Raw genomic sequence first — 14,358 nt, forward strand, 5'->3', positions numbered from 1 at the left:
TTAAAATTGAACTTGATCCTATTAGCATTTAAGTTTCATTAAGTATAATGAAAAATATACCATCATCTTTAAAAATAAACAATTTTAAAATCTTAAATATTTTTTTTTTCTAATTAAAAAAAATAAAAATAAAAATTTGTGCATCAAGACTTTAGAATTCATTAAAAAGTTATAAAGATTTTTTATTTCGTCAAAGGCATTCTTATTTGAAGTGGATGACCACCTTTTCCAAATTGACAGTTAAGATTTACTCATAGACAATGCATAACACTAGAAGACTTTTGTTCTATATGAATCACAACCTTCTTTAGTTTGAACATTCATCAATATTATCCTTGCTTCTTCTCTATTACCTTAAACTAGGCTTCCATAGGTTTAGTAGGAAATAGTGAGAATGTGTGACTATAAATCTATTTATTGTTGGCAAGTTGGATAAAGTAAGTAGTGGGATTTTGTCGTTAATGACAACACTATGTATGGTTAAGGCTGCTTATGATGAAGATATAGTTTGGATATCTTAGTGTGAAGAAATTCACAAAGTCTAACAGGGGAAAGCAAGTAACAATCGTATAGATTACATTGGTGAGCTTCATTGAAAGTAGATGGAAGCTTATAATTTTGGGATATGATAAAATAGAGAGTATATGTGATATTATTAAGTTTTCTTATGTTACTATGTTAGTTGGAACATGTTTTGGATTGATAATTAGATGGCAGGTTTGTATGAACATTTTGGCAAAGGCATTGACTTGACTTGGCAATTCAAAGACTTGGCGATATAGGGATGGCATCATAGATGTTAACCCTTACTTATAAAATTGTGATAACATATTCTGGTAATGTGTTAATTGGTTATTCAGAATATCTAAATAGAGAGTTAAATAAAAGAGTATAAAGGAAGGAACCTTTTGATATGTGAAGATACAAATGAAATTATGATATGCCATGATTATGTTGTACAAGCTTTGTTTATGATAATATGTGAATGGTTTGATGATCAAAGAAGAGAAGACATATATGCACATTTCAGATGAAAGGAATGGAAAAGGACTAATCAAATATTTGAGATATTAGTATAATTAGACTTTTGGTATTTCTCTATACTACTTGTAAAGTTGTATATTGTTGTAGAGTTCTGAGCTCATTTTGTAATACAACTCTTAACAGGGTTAAGGCCTCTAACAAGGTCAAACCCTCTAAGAAGGACAAATATACTATCTGAATGTAATAGACTTATAACAAGGTCAAAACCTTTTACAAGGTACTTTTGATTAGTGGATCATTTTGTGGGTACCATCCCCATTAGGGCTTTTCCATGACTAGGGTACTCCTAGTTAATAGAATATGGTGTTATGAGATTCTTTGTGAGATGTTCATTATTGATTTCTGGGTTTTATTTTATGTGTGTTTATGGTTTATTACTAAAATTCATAATTGGGAAAAAAGTGTTGGAATAATGATACACCCCACCCCAGTATTACCTATTTCTAACAATCGGTATCAAAGCATAGTTACTCAGAAGAAGTGTAACAACTTGAGGGAGATTACTATGGACTCATAAGATTTGCAAAGAAATGATGAAGCAACTCCTGATGAATTAGCTCAGGCTAATGATGAAAGAGATGGATTGAAGACCAAGCTCAAAGATGCACAAAATTTCATTAAAAAATTGAAAGTTCAGATTGAAAATTCAAGATCTAACAGGAAAGATCTAATAAATTAGGTCAAGGATTCTGAATAAGTTGTCAAGCTAAAGAAGGAGAATGAATACTGAAGCATGAACATGAAATCACCTCATGAGAGAAAAGTAGAATCAGATCTAAAGATTGAAGTCACAAATTTGCAATCACAACTTAGTAAGATAACATCTGAACTTGAAGACACAAACTTAATTTTAGAGAACTTGAGAAATATAATAGTATTGTGAAAGGAGATCTTGTTCAAACCAAACTACATCTTGAAAATTTATATTCAAGAATATATAAACTTGATGAGCAATTAATGTCATAAAAAACTAGAGGAGATATGATAGATATTGGCTACATTGAAGGGGAATCATCTAAAGAGTCAGAGATAACAATTAAGAATGAATATGAATAAGAAAGTAATCAATCATCATATTGGATCAACCAACAACCTACAGATAAGATTGAACAACCTAGAGATCTAAGAAAATCACTCAAAGGCATATGTTATGCATGTAACAAGTATAGACACATGAAGAAAGATTGCAGAGCTAACATGGATATTAAACCCTTTTACCGAATAATATTTCAATTACTTTATTTATGGACACAAATCATATGAATGCAAGAAGCCTAATCAAAGATCTAGTGTAAGAACAAATAAAAGACCTAACATAGGAGAAGGAATACCTTTGGGAATGAATAATGTTATCAATAATAGAGTTATGTGCTATAAATGCAACAACTTTAGACACATTGCTATAGATTGTAGATTGAAAGTTATCTAGTTCATACCAAGATATGGAAATACAAATATTACATGTCACATTTGCAATAATTTAGGGCATACAACTAGATTCTACATATTTAATGGATTCATGAACACAATGAGAATACCTAATGTTGAAACAAACAACAATTAGGGAAGAAGGAATGATAATGTTAATTGGTCACAGTATGAAAGCATTTATAAAAGATTTGTAAAAGAAGGAAGTGTCGTAAACACAAAGGTATGGAAGGAAAAGGCACAAGATTATATAGAGAACAAGGTAGATGTAGTGCCTAGCACCGAGCCTTCTACATCAGCCTAAATAACTATTATAGCTATAAGGGGGGCACTTTACCAGTAAATCATTAGAACCTAAAAGAAAGGAATTAAGGTATGCAAAATTAGATACAAATATTTTAGACATTATAGATGTTATATCTCAATTTGCAGATGTTATTTTGAAGTGAGTATCATCATCTTTTTGTATTTTCACAACTTGCATTTATTGCTAAAGTGTTTTTACAAGGATTAAAGAGAAAAATTCAACTTATTCATCACCATTCAAGCAATTTGAGATCATAAAGAGCCTCGAGTGAAGATTGAAGATGATTTGGAAGTGTTTCAAGATTTTTTGGATCACAAGCAAGATCGTAAAGAGGTATTTAGCTTACTATGAAGTAATTTCAAGCCCCCAATTGCGATTTTTTGTAAGGTTAGAAAGTCATGGATAAACCTCAATTATATAATATTAAGGAAAGGCCATGTTATCAGTTCAATAAACACCCATACATATCAATGGAGGATGACCCTGCTAGCATATTTCCCCAAACCCTAGAAGATGTCTTGCACGCAAAGGATATTAGAGCTTATATTCATTGTAAGCTAGAGTCAATTAGAGATAATGATATAGAAGGACACAATTTATAATGATGATAAGACATTGAAATCCAAGTTTGCACATCTAGCCAACCTAAACATTCTTCAGTATGTAGACTATGAGGAATTTGAAGAGAAGGAGTGGATTAGGATTGTCTTAAGGAGGATACATAGTCAAATGTTCTGGTTAGGAGATCAACCCAACATGATCACCAAGGAATTGGTACACTTGGTAAAAAGGCTAGACAATGTTGGTACAATTGTTGTGGCTACTAAGTTAGTTAAGAAGGAAGTGGAGAGAATACATGCACTAAGTAGGATAAGAGGGTGATGACCCTATCTTATATCATACAAACAAATGTAAGAGTAGTTTCTAAGATACTTAACTATAAGATGCATTTCAACACCATACACAATTCAGTTTCAATAGGTGTAATCTAGACTACATACAAAATGGTTATTGAAAAGGAGCATTTTGACATTGGCGAGATCCTTAGACAATAGTTGTTTGAAAACTTGTGAAGAATTAAGCATAAAAAACATCAACCATTCAGATTTGGATCACTAATAATACACATATTTTTCCATATAGTGCAAAAATTTCCAAACATGCATCTTTGTGCATGGACAAATGATATATGTAATATGGATCTCGCCATAGAACACTATAACATGCAGAAGACAAGAAATATTACAATATATATTTGTTTGCAATGATTTAAGGGATTTCAAAAAGAAATGAAACTAAAACATAGGATTCCTAGGTCATTAGTTGAGAAGTATGCATATATTATTTGCTTCATGGTAAAAACTGATAACAGATGCATGAGAGCAGTTGAACCTAGAGAAATATTTACTCATCCTATGGTTTATGAGGTGGATGAAAAAACTCTATTTGGATATGCAAAAGTGGTCCTTGCATCACCTAAGGACACAAGTTGTGAAAGATGGGGGATATATGCAGAGAAGTTTAGTTTAGTAAGAGAACAACTCTATAGAGGCACAAGAAAAAGGAAACTTGAGAAAATGGTAGAGAGAATTCCTATGGAAGGAGTTCTAACTAAAGAAGAGTGGAAAGAAATAAAAAAGGAAAGAAAAGTTCACTCAAGAGCTAAGCTTTAAGGATCAAGCACTGAACATGTTAAAGAGCCTATTTCAGAGGTTACAGGCACTCAAGATGCATAAGAGGTTGAGATTACAAAGGTAGAGGTTAAACCTGAACCTCACAGTACTCCAAGAAGATCTACAATGTCTACACCTTTGGAGAAGTGAGATACACAAGTAAAGAGTGAGTCTAAAAGGACTCCAAGGAAGAAGCCAAATGCCCACGTCCCTATCCCCAAAATATCTAAGGTTACAAAGAGAAAGAAAGGACAAAGAAAGAAAACAATAAAGACTAAAGAAGAGAAGTCATAACTTGATATTGCAGAGACTTTAGAGGAAGTTGAAGTTGACATTGATGTTGAGAGAACAAAATGTAAGTCATAATTGAAGACCATCACGACTAGAGTAGAACATGATGGGAAATTAGACCAGATTCAAAAAAAAAATTGTAGGTATGTTAAGAAACAACAATGTATGATAGAAAGTTCAATTATCAAATATTTTTAAAACTTTAAGAGAACTTGATAAAGCTTAAGGGAAGCATCCTTGATTGCCTATTTAAAAATCTAGAAGAAAATATTTTGAGAGCTCTAGAAGAAGACAAGAAAATGAGACAGGATAAGGAACATGAGATATGCACTCTTATCAGTTTTGAGGATATGCGTGAAGTTCTTGATCAAGTTAAGCCAAAGCTAAGGACAAAGATGAGACTTGTTAAGCTTATGACATGAATGTATTATGAGGTAGGAGTTGAAACAGAAAAAAAACACTTGTGTCAAAGTATTAAATGATCCTAGCCTCAAGAAGTCATAACCAAAGAAAAGGTCAGTTGGAATAACAATAAATGAGCCTACCATTAAGACTATAGAAGATGATTACATAAGTCAATTCATTAGCATTGTTAAACAACCTGATTTCTTTATCAATGGAGTACCTATCACTTTAGATGCAACACCAGAAAAGGAAGAACAAGACAAGAAAGTAGACTTGGATAATACATGTGATATTAGTGATATAATGACATAAGAAGCAATGTACATGGTTGTTAAGGTTAGTAATAGTGATAAGGAGGAAGACCAACGGGATAATTGGAAAGAAGAAGAAGATAGATGAAAACAAGTCATGTAAGTGGATAAGACTAAATTACAATCTATGGAAAATGAAGATAAATTTTCATTTCCCATAATAGAGGATGTTAATAAAGAGGACACTCGGTCAACAATGATAGGACAAAGGATGCCAGAGGAAGAAAAGGTAGATATTACACTTTCTACACCAAGCACATCAATTAAACCATTGTTGGCAAGTAGTAGTTTTAGTGAAGACATCTCTAAGTTAGTTAAAAAGACATGGATGAGAATGAATTCATGCAACTTTTACTACTTGCACATGTTATAAAAAAATAGAAGTAAGCAAAGAAATTTGAAAGACATGTAAGGATGCGTGAGAAAGCATTAGATAGGTTGCAAAAGACTTTATCTACTGAAACATAATTGACACAAACAAACATTGTAGAAAATCTTGATAAGTTAATTGATGAGTTTGATTCACATTTTACTACATTGACTAAGACAACAAAGGTTGGAGCACAATAAGAGTTTGAATCTGCGCAACTCCAAAAGTGTGTGTGAACATTGCCAATAATATTCTAGTGATTGGTGAATGCATAAAAGACACTAGAGGATGTATTGCTAAAGGTAAGAAGATGTAAATTTCTTGTACAAGGTTACACCACCATGTAGAAGATGTCACTAGGTGCATTAAAGAAGATGAAGACAAGCTAGAGTAGATGGCCAAAGACATTGAGCAAAAAGACACAAGTGTGATTGAGATGGATAAACGGGTAAGCAAAACATTTTGTCATTCACACTTTGGAGAATGAGAGGAATAATGTTTTGGGGAGATTCACTCTATTAAGAAGCCCCTTGACCCCCAAATTAGATATGCTATAGATGGAGCTTGAGACTTTGGAACCCTCAAGAAAATCATATAAATCATCTACTCACCTTGGCCATTGATGTCAAAGGGAGAGAAAAAGTATATAGATAAGGATTTGTATGAAGAATATATAAATTTTGTATGGCCATAATTTTGATAGTTTTGTTGTTTTGAAGTTTTGAGTTTTTGAACACTTAGCCAAATTTGCACTAAGTGTTGCCATCAATGCCAAAGGGGGATATTGTTGACAAGTTGGCTAAAGTAAGTGGTGGGATTTTTTTATTAATGATAACACTATGTATGGTTAAGTCGTCTTATGATGAAGATATAGTTTGGATATCCTAGTGTGATGAAATTGACTAGGTATGACAAGGGAAAATAGGTAGCAGTCATATAGATCACATCAACGAGCTTCACTAAAAGAAGATGAAATCCTGTAATTTTAGGATATAATAGAATATGGAGTATATATGATATAATTAAGTTCACTAGTGTTAATATGTTAGTTGGCACATGTTTTGGATTGATAATCATATGACAATTTCTTATCACATATGCAAAATGTGTAGGACAGAATGGATATTTTGGCTAAGGCATTTAATTGACTTGTAATTCAAGGAGTTGACAATATAAGAAAGACATCCTAGATGTTAACCCTTGATTAGTAGATTGTAATAATATGTTTTGGTAATGTGTGAATTGGTTATTTAGGCCAATTAAACAAAGAGTTACGAAAAAAGCTATAAATGAAGGAAAATTTTGATATGTGAAGATACAAATGATTATGTTGTGCAAGTTTAATATATGACGAAATGCAAATGTTTTGATGATCGTAGTAGAGAATAAGTATATGGGCATAATTAGATGTAAGGAACAACAAATGACTAATTAGATATTTGAAATATCAATATAGTTAAACTTTTGGTATTTCTCTATACTACTTGTAAAGTTGTATATTGTTGTATAGTTGTGGGCTCATTTTGTAATACAACTCCTAACAAGGTTGAGACATCTAAAGAGGCCAACTCATCTAACAAGGAAATATGCACTATATGAATGTAATAGACTCTTAACAGGGTGAAAACCTTTTACAAGGTACTTTTGATTAGTGGATCATTTTGTGGGTACCATCCCCACTGGTGTTTTGCCTTGGCCAGGGTTTCCCTAGTTTAAAAAATATGATGTTATGAGTTTCTTTGTGGGATGTTCATTATTACTTTTCATTTTATTTTTCTATGAATATTTATGGTTTATTACAGAAATCCATAATTGGGAAAAAAGTGTTGGAATACCAATTCACCCCCCATATTCCCTATTTCTAATATTTTTGAATACATGATTGAAACACAATCTTTGAATTAGAAAAATAATATGACTCCATTACAAACAAGATTATGTTGTGTTTACCATAGGGAGAGGAGGATATATAGATATACATATAGAAATATAGAGGAGAGAGAAGAAAATAAGAGGAGAGATGGAGAGAGAGAGAGTTTTACAACTTTATATTTATCATATAAATTTATTTTACACATAAATTTCATATGAGACTTCATTATTGCTAATAGAAATTTTCTTTTGTTGGATATAAACTCGACTAATTTGCATACAAATATAATTTTTGCGTTATCACAAATTTCACTCATTTTGTCAATATGCAAATTTACAATTACAAAGATTGGCGATGATTATTTATACTTCTTTCCTAATCTTGCAATTTAAATAATTATACTTGAATAACCATAATAAGATAATTACTTATAAATATAGAATCTAAAATAATTACAAATTTTCCTCTGAGGCTAATCTTATCCCTTGTTTTGTGCTTCCAATAACTAAAAAATGCAAAGTGGGTGGTGGAAATGCAACTTTGATGGAGCCTCCAAAGGCAATCTAGGACCCTTAGGAGCAAGGTTCATCATTAAAGATGATCATGGATGCATCATGACTTTACGGGGAACAAGCTTCAGAACGAGACTAATAATGTTGTAGAAGTAGAAGCAGCTTTGTTGGCAATCAAAGCTTCCAAAAAATTGGGGGTGACCAAACTACATATGGAAGGTGATTCATTAATCATCATTATTACCATTATCAAAGGCTCTATGGAAGTTTGGCACCTACAAAATTACATTGCCAACATTAATCAAGAATTGCCCACCCTAAAAGACTTCAAAATTTTTCACATAAAGAAAGTAGGTAACATTGAAGGAGATAGAATGTCCAATCAGGCACTGAATCTCAACATGTTTGAAGTAGTCATAGAAGATTTTAAAAATGTACTTTGGTAGGATGTTGGTGAACCAACTCACTGGACCTAAATTAGTAAATATGACATATTCTAAAAATTTATTAATGAATATGTAGGTAAGCTCTTTGTGTAATGTGTCACATGTAAGAAAGAATAGGTTGGTGGGATGGGCAGTTATGACACAATAATTTTCAACCCTAGTTGTAGTTTTTATTCTCTCCCCAAGCCAAATTAATCATGGTCCATTGAGTTTGATTGAGGAGAATTGCAGAGAGAAACAATAAAGCCAACGTTTACCCTATAGTGCATTAAGCAACAAAATCCATTCCATGGAGTGGCTATAGAAGCCATAATGGATAACATGTTTAATTTTAATCACCCCTAACTCATAAAGGTAGTTGAGTTGATGCCAGGGGAGATTTTCTTCCTAGTTGAAAATAGACATAAAAAGAATATGGATACTAATCGATGATCATGGCTTGGGCTCTGTGAGTTGGTGAGTCCAAGGACATAGTGTGCTATGTGATGCACCAACTGGTTCCACCACAAGCCCTGCTAGGACTTGACACAATTCTATCCATTTTGATTATAGGATGGGGACTCAATTTAGGCGAAAATGAAACAAGAATTAAAAACATCTTAGGTGCCAAACTCACTCCCTTTATGTGACATTTTGTAAAGAGTCAAATACACAAGCAATTCAGGTAGGATAGAAAGGAATGGTGTGCCCTAAAATTGATAGTTAGGATTCATATAATTGACCGAGACATTGAAAAAATAAAGACAAAAGTGGGCTAGACACAAGAGGATGAGGAGAAACTTGAGGAACACTTTAGAGAGCTGGCAACAACTAACCAAGGGTATCAATATTATGATTTTAACTCGAGTGTAATGTTGTAAGAACATATTGAGGGCTTTGTGCCATCAACCCTAAGGGCTTTTGCTTCTAGTTAGCCCTTAAGTAGGAATGGTGTGTAGGCTTGGTTTTTTGAGAATGACAATAAGTTTTGTTATTTTTTGCTTAGTTTGTGATTTTTTTTGATAATGTCCTAATAGGTGAACATGACCCTGGTATGCAAATTGATGACATGAACACTTTCCCAACAAGGCATGGCCAATTGAAAGGTTTTTGGGTGCAATTTTTTTTGTCTTCTTCAAAAAGGTTGGTAGTTCCTTTGGCTCTTCTAATGACTCCAATGAAAATCTTTTCTCAAGTAATAAGGCATATTAAATTATTCCAAGGTTTGAAGTTAATGATTTATGTTTTTATATAGTCTTTATGAATTAACAACTAGGGCAAATATGGGGTTTGATTGTACAAACCTTTAATTTCAAGTCTAGTAGCATGTGGATGTGATGCAAGTCTTTTTGGGTGATCTTCTTAGGGAGGTTGAGGCTTTTAGCAAGCTCTTGCAACATGTATGTTTCATTCCCAAATTCTTCGTTTTTGATAAAGATGCAGAGAAGGTAATCTCTTTTTGGGTTTCTTGTACACATGGACTAGTGGTAAGATTATTTCAAAGTGTTTTAGCACATTAGGATTTTGAAGTGTTCATGCTTCAACGCTCACTCATTATGATGCTTTGTTGTACATTTTGGTTTTCTATAGTCTTGTGTAGACCTTTGTAAAGGAATTTAACAACACTATATTTTTCAACCTTCAAGGTTATTTTGGTGGAAGGGCTTATTTTACATGGACTGCCAACATAGTGATTCCATTGAAGCAACTTAATTGCCATCCTTTGTCTTGGAACATAATTAGATTATAATTGCAACATAATTAATTTAAATATTTACAGATATTTTATAATAAGTCTAAAATTAAAATTAAAATTATAATTATAACTTAATTTTAATTAATTAGCAAAATTAAATCTTATATTAATAAAACATATTCTAATATATTATGACCTCAATGTTAATTTAGATTGAAAAATATAAACTTATAACTTTATTTACATAACTAAAATTACTTACTCTTAGAGGTTTCACCTCATCTCTAAAAGGCCAATAACGTGCAAAGTACTGAGACAAGATTAGCAACACGCTAAGGCTTGATTGGTATACTAATAGTGTTAAATAGTCAAAGTTGACTTAGTTTTACCAAGATTAATTTTTTCCTTACTATGTGATGTTTAAGGTGGCCCCTAGATCCATCCAACCTACAAGGTGTTGTAAGTTAAACTTTGAAGTGACAAAAACGATCTGACCCTTGGTGGATCTCTGAAGCTACTAATAGTTATAAACTATGATGAATAGGAGATATTTTTTAAAACAAGTCAAATTGTGATATTGTCATGAGGATTAATTCTTAGTTTTTTAAAGTCAGACTCATTCATTCATATTTAACGAGTAGTTGTTTGGTTGAATCGTAGTGGCTAGAGTACAACTTATATTCACCCAGAATGGTGTTAAAATGGTGTTAAATGGTCTCAAGTCTTTTATATACAAAGTGAAATACACTCAAAAGAAGTGCATATAAGTTGCACCATAGATGGTGCCACTTGAATCCTATCTTTCATGAGAATGAATGAAATAGAAGCGAAGCTTTGAGTAATCTGATTAATCATACATACTATTACTACTTCAGCTCAAACATACTCAAGCACACAATTTCCTCTACAATTAAACCCACACTCTAACCCAGTCTGGACCTTTTTCTTCCAGAAATGGATTGATGGGCCTGGACATTTGGGCAATGTAATACGGCTAATATCCTCAGGATCTGCTCCCGGTTGGAAGTCACGGGCATGGACAAGGCATCCGTCAGATTTTAAACAAGTTGAAAGATTATGTGATAAGACTCATCTCTTCAGGGGCAACGTCTATACAGCCACGAAAATGTACTTCCTTACGAAGGAGAGGACTTGGAATTTTTTTGAAAAGTTACAGAAAGCAATGTAAAAGGAAGTGCATTTTCGTGGCTGTATAGCCACGGGCCTCTTCAGGGAGGCAAACACAACCATAGAGGAACAGATGTCAAAAAAACACATTTGTTTGACGAGCAAAATTGACCATCAAATTCTATTAATTAAGAAAACCTTGGTCGGCCGTATCAAATATAAAATAAAGGCCGTACGATTGACAGGCTAATGTACCTTGCGTGCCAAGTTCGAATCCCAATTCTCGAAGTTCTGTACAATTCTATACCAACCTTCAACAGCCATTTTCCGACGGATTTCCAAATATCTCGAATATGTCCGACAGGGCGCGGAGATTAATAATAATGATGAAATCATCTGGGAGATCGCTGGCCTAATAGTTAGAATCCGTTTTTTTTTTCTTTGCCATTGGAACAGATAAATGCTCTTCCAAGAACGGTGGAAGCAATCAAATAAATTTGGAAAAAGATAACGTTGATGAAAATAACATACCAATTTCAGAAACAATTACTATAAGTTGTCGAATACTGTTAATTTTAAGATTTCTGTTGGTTCTTGATAATTTCTGAAAAATAGATCAATAAATTGACAAACTCTTATATATCACAAATTAATCTTGATACCAGATACAGAATATAAAACAAATCCGTAGTGGACTCCGAAGACCACCTGAAAATTATACAGTTAAATCTTCATAATAAAATGGCAATCAGTTCTGATAACAGATACAGAATGTAACAAAAATCCGTAGTGGACTCTGAAGACCTTGTGAAGTTAAAAATCAATCTCTTCCGGTCATTGAATTTTTTAAAGATCTGAAAGAATTAAAGACGACTTCCTCCACTAAATTCCATAAACTTACAACGAACAGTCCACCGGATCGCGAAAAAGCAACTAACAGAAAAAAAGAAATAAATATTTATATTGCAGGGTCTCGTTCATCCTCTGATCCCGTCTGATCACGTAGGATGAGCTAAAAACCCTAACGATTACTTTAAATGACCAAAAGCATGTACAGCCTAATCAGAAACTTACAAAATCGAAATTTGCCGCCAATCGCCACTGCGCTACCTGCCGTTCCCTCATTTATCGAAAATGAAAGTCCATAACGGAAAGCAAACCCTAGTACGGGTAAATTTATCATACAAATCATGGTTCCCAGGCGGAAGAAGTATTATCCAGAGCAGCAGAGGATATGGCCTTGGAAAATTCAGCGAAGCTAATCTGGCCGTCACCGTCTGTATCGGCCTCCCGGATCATTCCTGTCAATTCCTTGACAGTGAGAGCGTGCCCTAGCCGAGCCATGGAGTGCGCAAGCTCCGCTGCTGTAATGAATCCATTGCCGTCTCTGTCAAATAACCGGAAGATCGCGCGGAGTTGTTCTTCTGTATACGGCATTCTCTTCTCAATCTCCGCTTCCGCTTCCGCTTCCACTTCCACATCTTTCTCAGGGGCCACAAGTGACACAAATTCGGAAAATTCAATGAGTCCGTTATTATTCGTATCCGCCTTCTGAATCAGGGCTTCTAGCTGCTCTGGACTCGGCTTCAATCCCACAGATCGCAACAGCGATCCCAATTCCAGCTCCGTTATGCTGCCGTCGTGATTTCTGTCAAATGACATGAAAATCTCCCGCAATTGCTCGATTTCATCCTTGTCCAGCGAAAGACTCTCGCTTTGGCTCATCCTGGCTGGCTAAATACAGATTTCTTAAAACTCAGACGAAGAGGAAGAGATTTTCAAGCGTGATCATGGAGATTTCGTTTGTGCCGTCCTGCAATTGAGATCCAAACAATGATATCCTAGCTTTCATTCATACGCCTCGAATCTGCTTAGGTCAAAATTATCCGCAACGAACGGGTCTAGAGTCTAGACTCCATCGCTTCATCGGTCAGGGGTTTGAAACTCTGGACGAGAGCGTTCGTACGAGTTTTCTTCTTCTACTAAACCCTTACTTGCAGGTTTTCCAAATTTGCTGACCGAGTTGATTAAAACTTGTTTTCCCGTAATCTCCGGTGGCCACGTCATTCGTTTCGGGTTTTCTACGCTACCCAGTAATGGTGGGTAAGAGCGAATCGGTTGCTGCCACGCATCTATCGGTATGGGGCTGGGACCCACGGATGATTAAAGTACAATAAATTATATACTAGGCGGTGGACTTTAGGCTTATCAACCACAAATGGTGGACCATGCTGTTGGATGTGATTCTATTAAAAGCATTTTTAAGGATTACTAGCCTAGATATTTGATGATGTGAGTTCTTTTTGTTTGGAGGATCTGTATTGTAACAAATATGGGTTGTGTTGTGTGTAAATTAGCATTTATATTTGGGTTCATATTCTATGATCTATAGGATAAGTGTGAGAAGCTATTTATAGATTCATATGTAACATTGCACTTTTCATATTATTATTAAAAGTTATTTTATAGATTCCTTTGTAACATAAATTGGATGTTAAAGTTTTTTTTTTCTCCTTTTATGGTATGTTTTTCAATTAGGTTGTCTATCAAATTCAAAGTGGATAAAGAGGTGAGATTCTTTTAGGAGCTTTCATGAAGTAGACATCTCATATCCCATGTCCCAGCTTAAAGACAACTTCTTCTTAAATTTAGGAGTGCAACCATGCAATTTTTTTTTATTTAAATGAAAACAAATATATTGTAATAATTTTCTATTTTAGAAGATGCTTGAGAAAATAAAGAAAATATTTTTCTATGTTATGTTTTTCTATTGAAGAAAATGATATGTGGCTTGACAAATTTCTTTTCATCCATTTTATTTGACTCTAATTATTTCTTCTATTTTTTCCCATTAAAATATTATTAGTAATTTCATTTAAAACTAAAATTTAAAGT

The 14,358-nt window shown here is 33.6% G+C and overlaps 1 protein-coding gene across 1 annotated transcript; it reads right to left on the bottom strand.

Annotated features, from left to right (window-relative positions):
• Positions 1-12,138: 12,138 nt before the first annotated feature.
• Positions 12,139-13,504, bottom strand: LOC149565639 (putative calcium-binding protein CML17). Its single transcript, XM_089819151.1, has one exon. It carries the CDS (start codon positions 13,186-13,188, stop codon positions 12,652-12,654), a length of 537 nt encoding a protein of 178 aa, XP_089675277.1. The 5' UTR covers positions 13,189-13,504; the 3' UTR covers positions 12,139-12,651.
• Between the last annotated feature and the right edge of the window lie 854 nt (positions 13,505-14,358).

This window comes from Cupressus sempervirens, chromosome 3 (genome assembly GCF_028749045.1).
Source record: "Cupressus sempervirens isolate cs-2001-9-10 chromosome 3, ASM2874904v1, whole genome shotgun sequence".
NCBI lineage: Eukaryota > Viridiplantae > Streptophyta > Pinopsida > Cupressales > Cupressaceae > Cupressus > Cupressus sempervirens.

Bases quoted from the DNA above. Each gene is read 5' to 3' on its own strand.
- LOC149565639 (XM_089819151.1), bottom strand. From the start codon at position 13,188: ATGAGCCAAAGCGAGAGTCTTTCGCTGGACAAGGATGAAATCGAGCAA.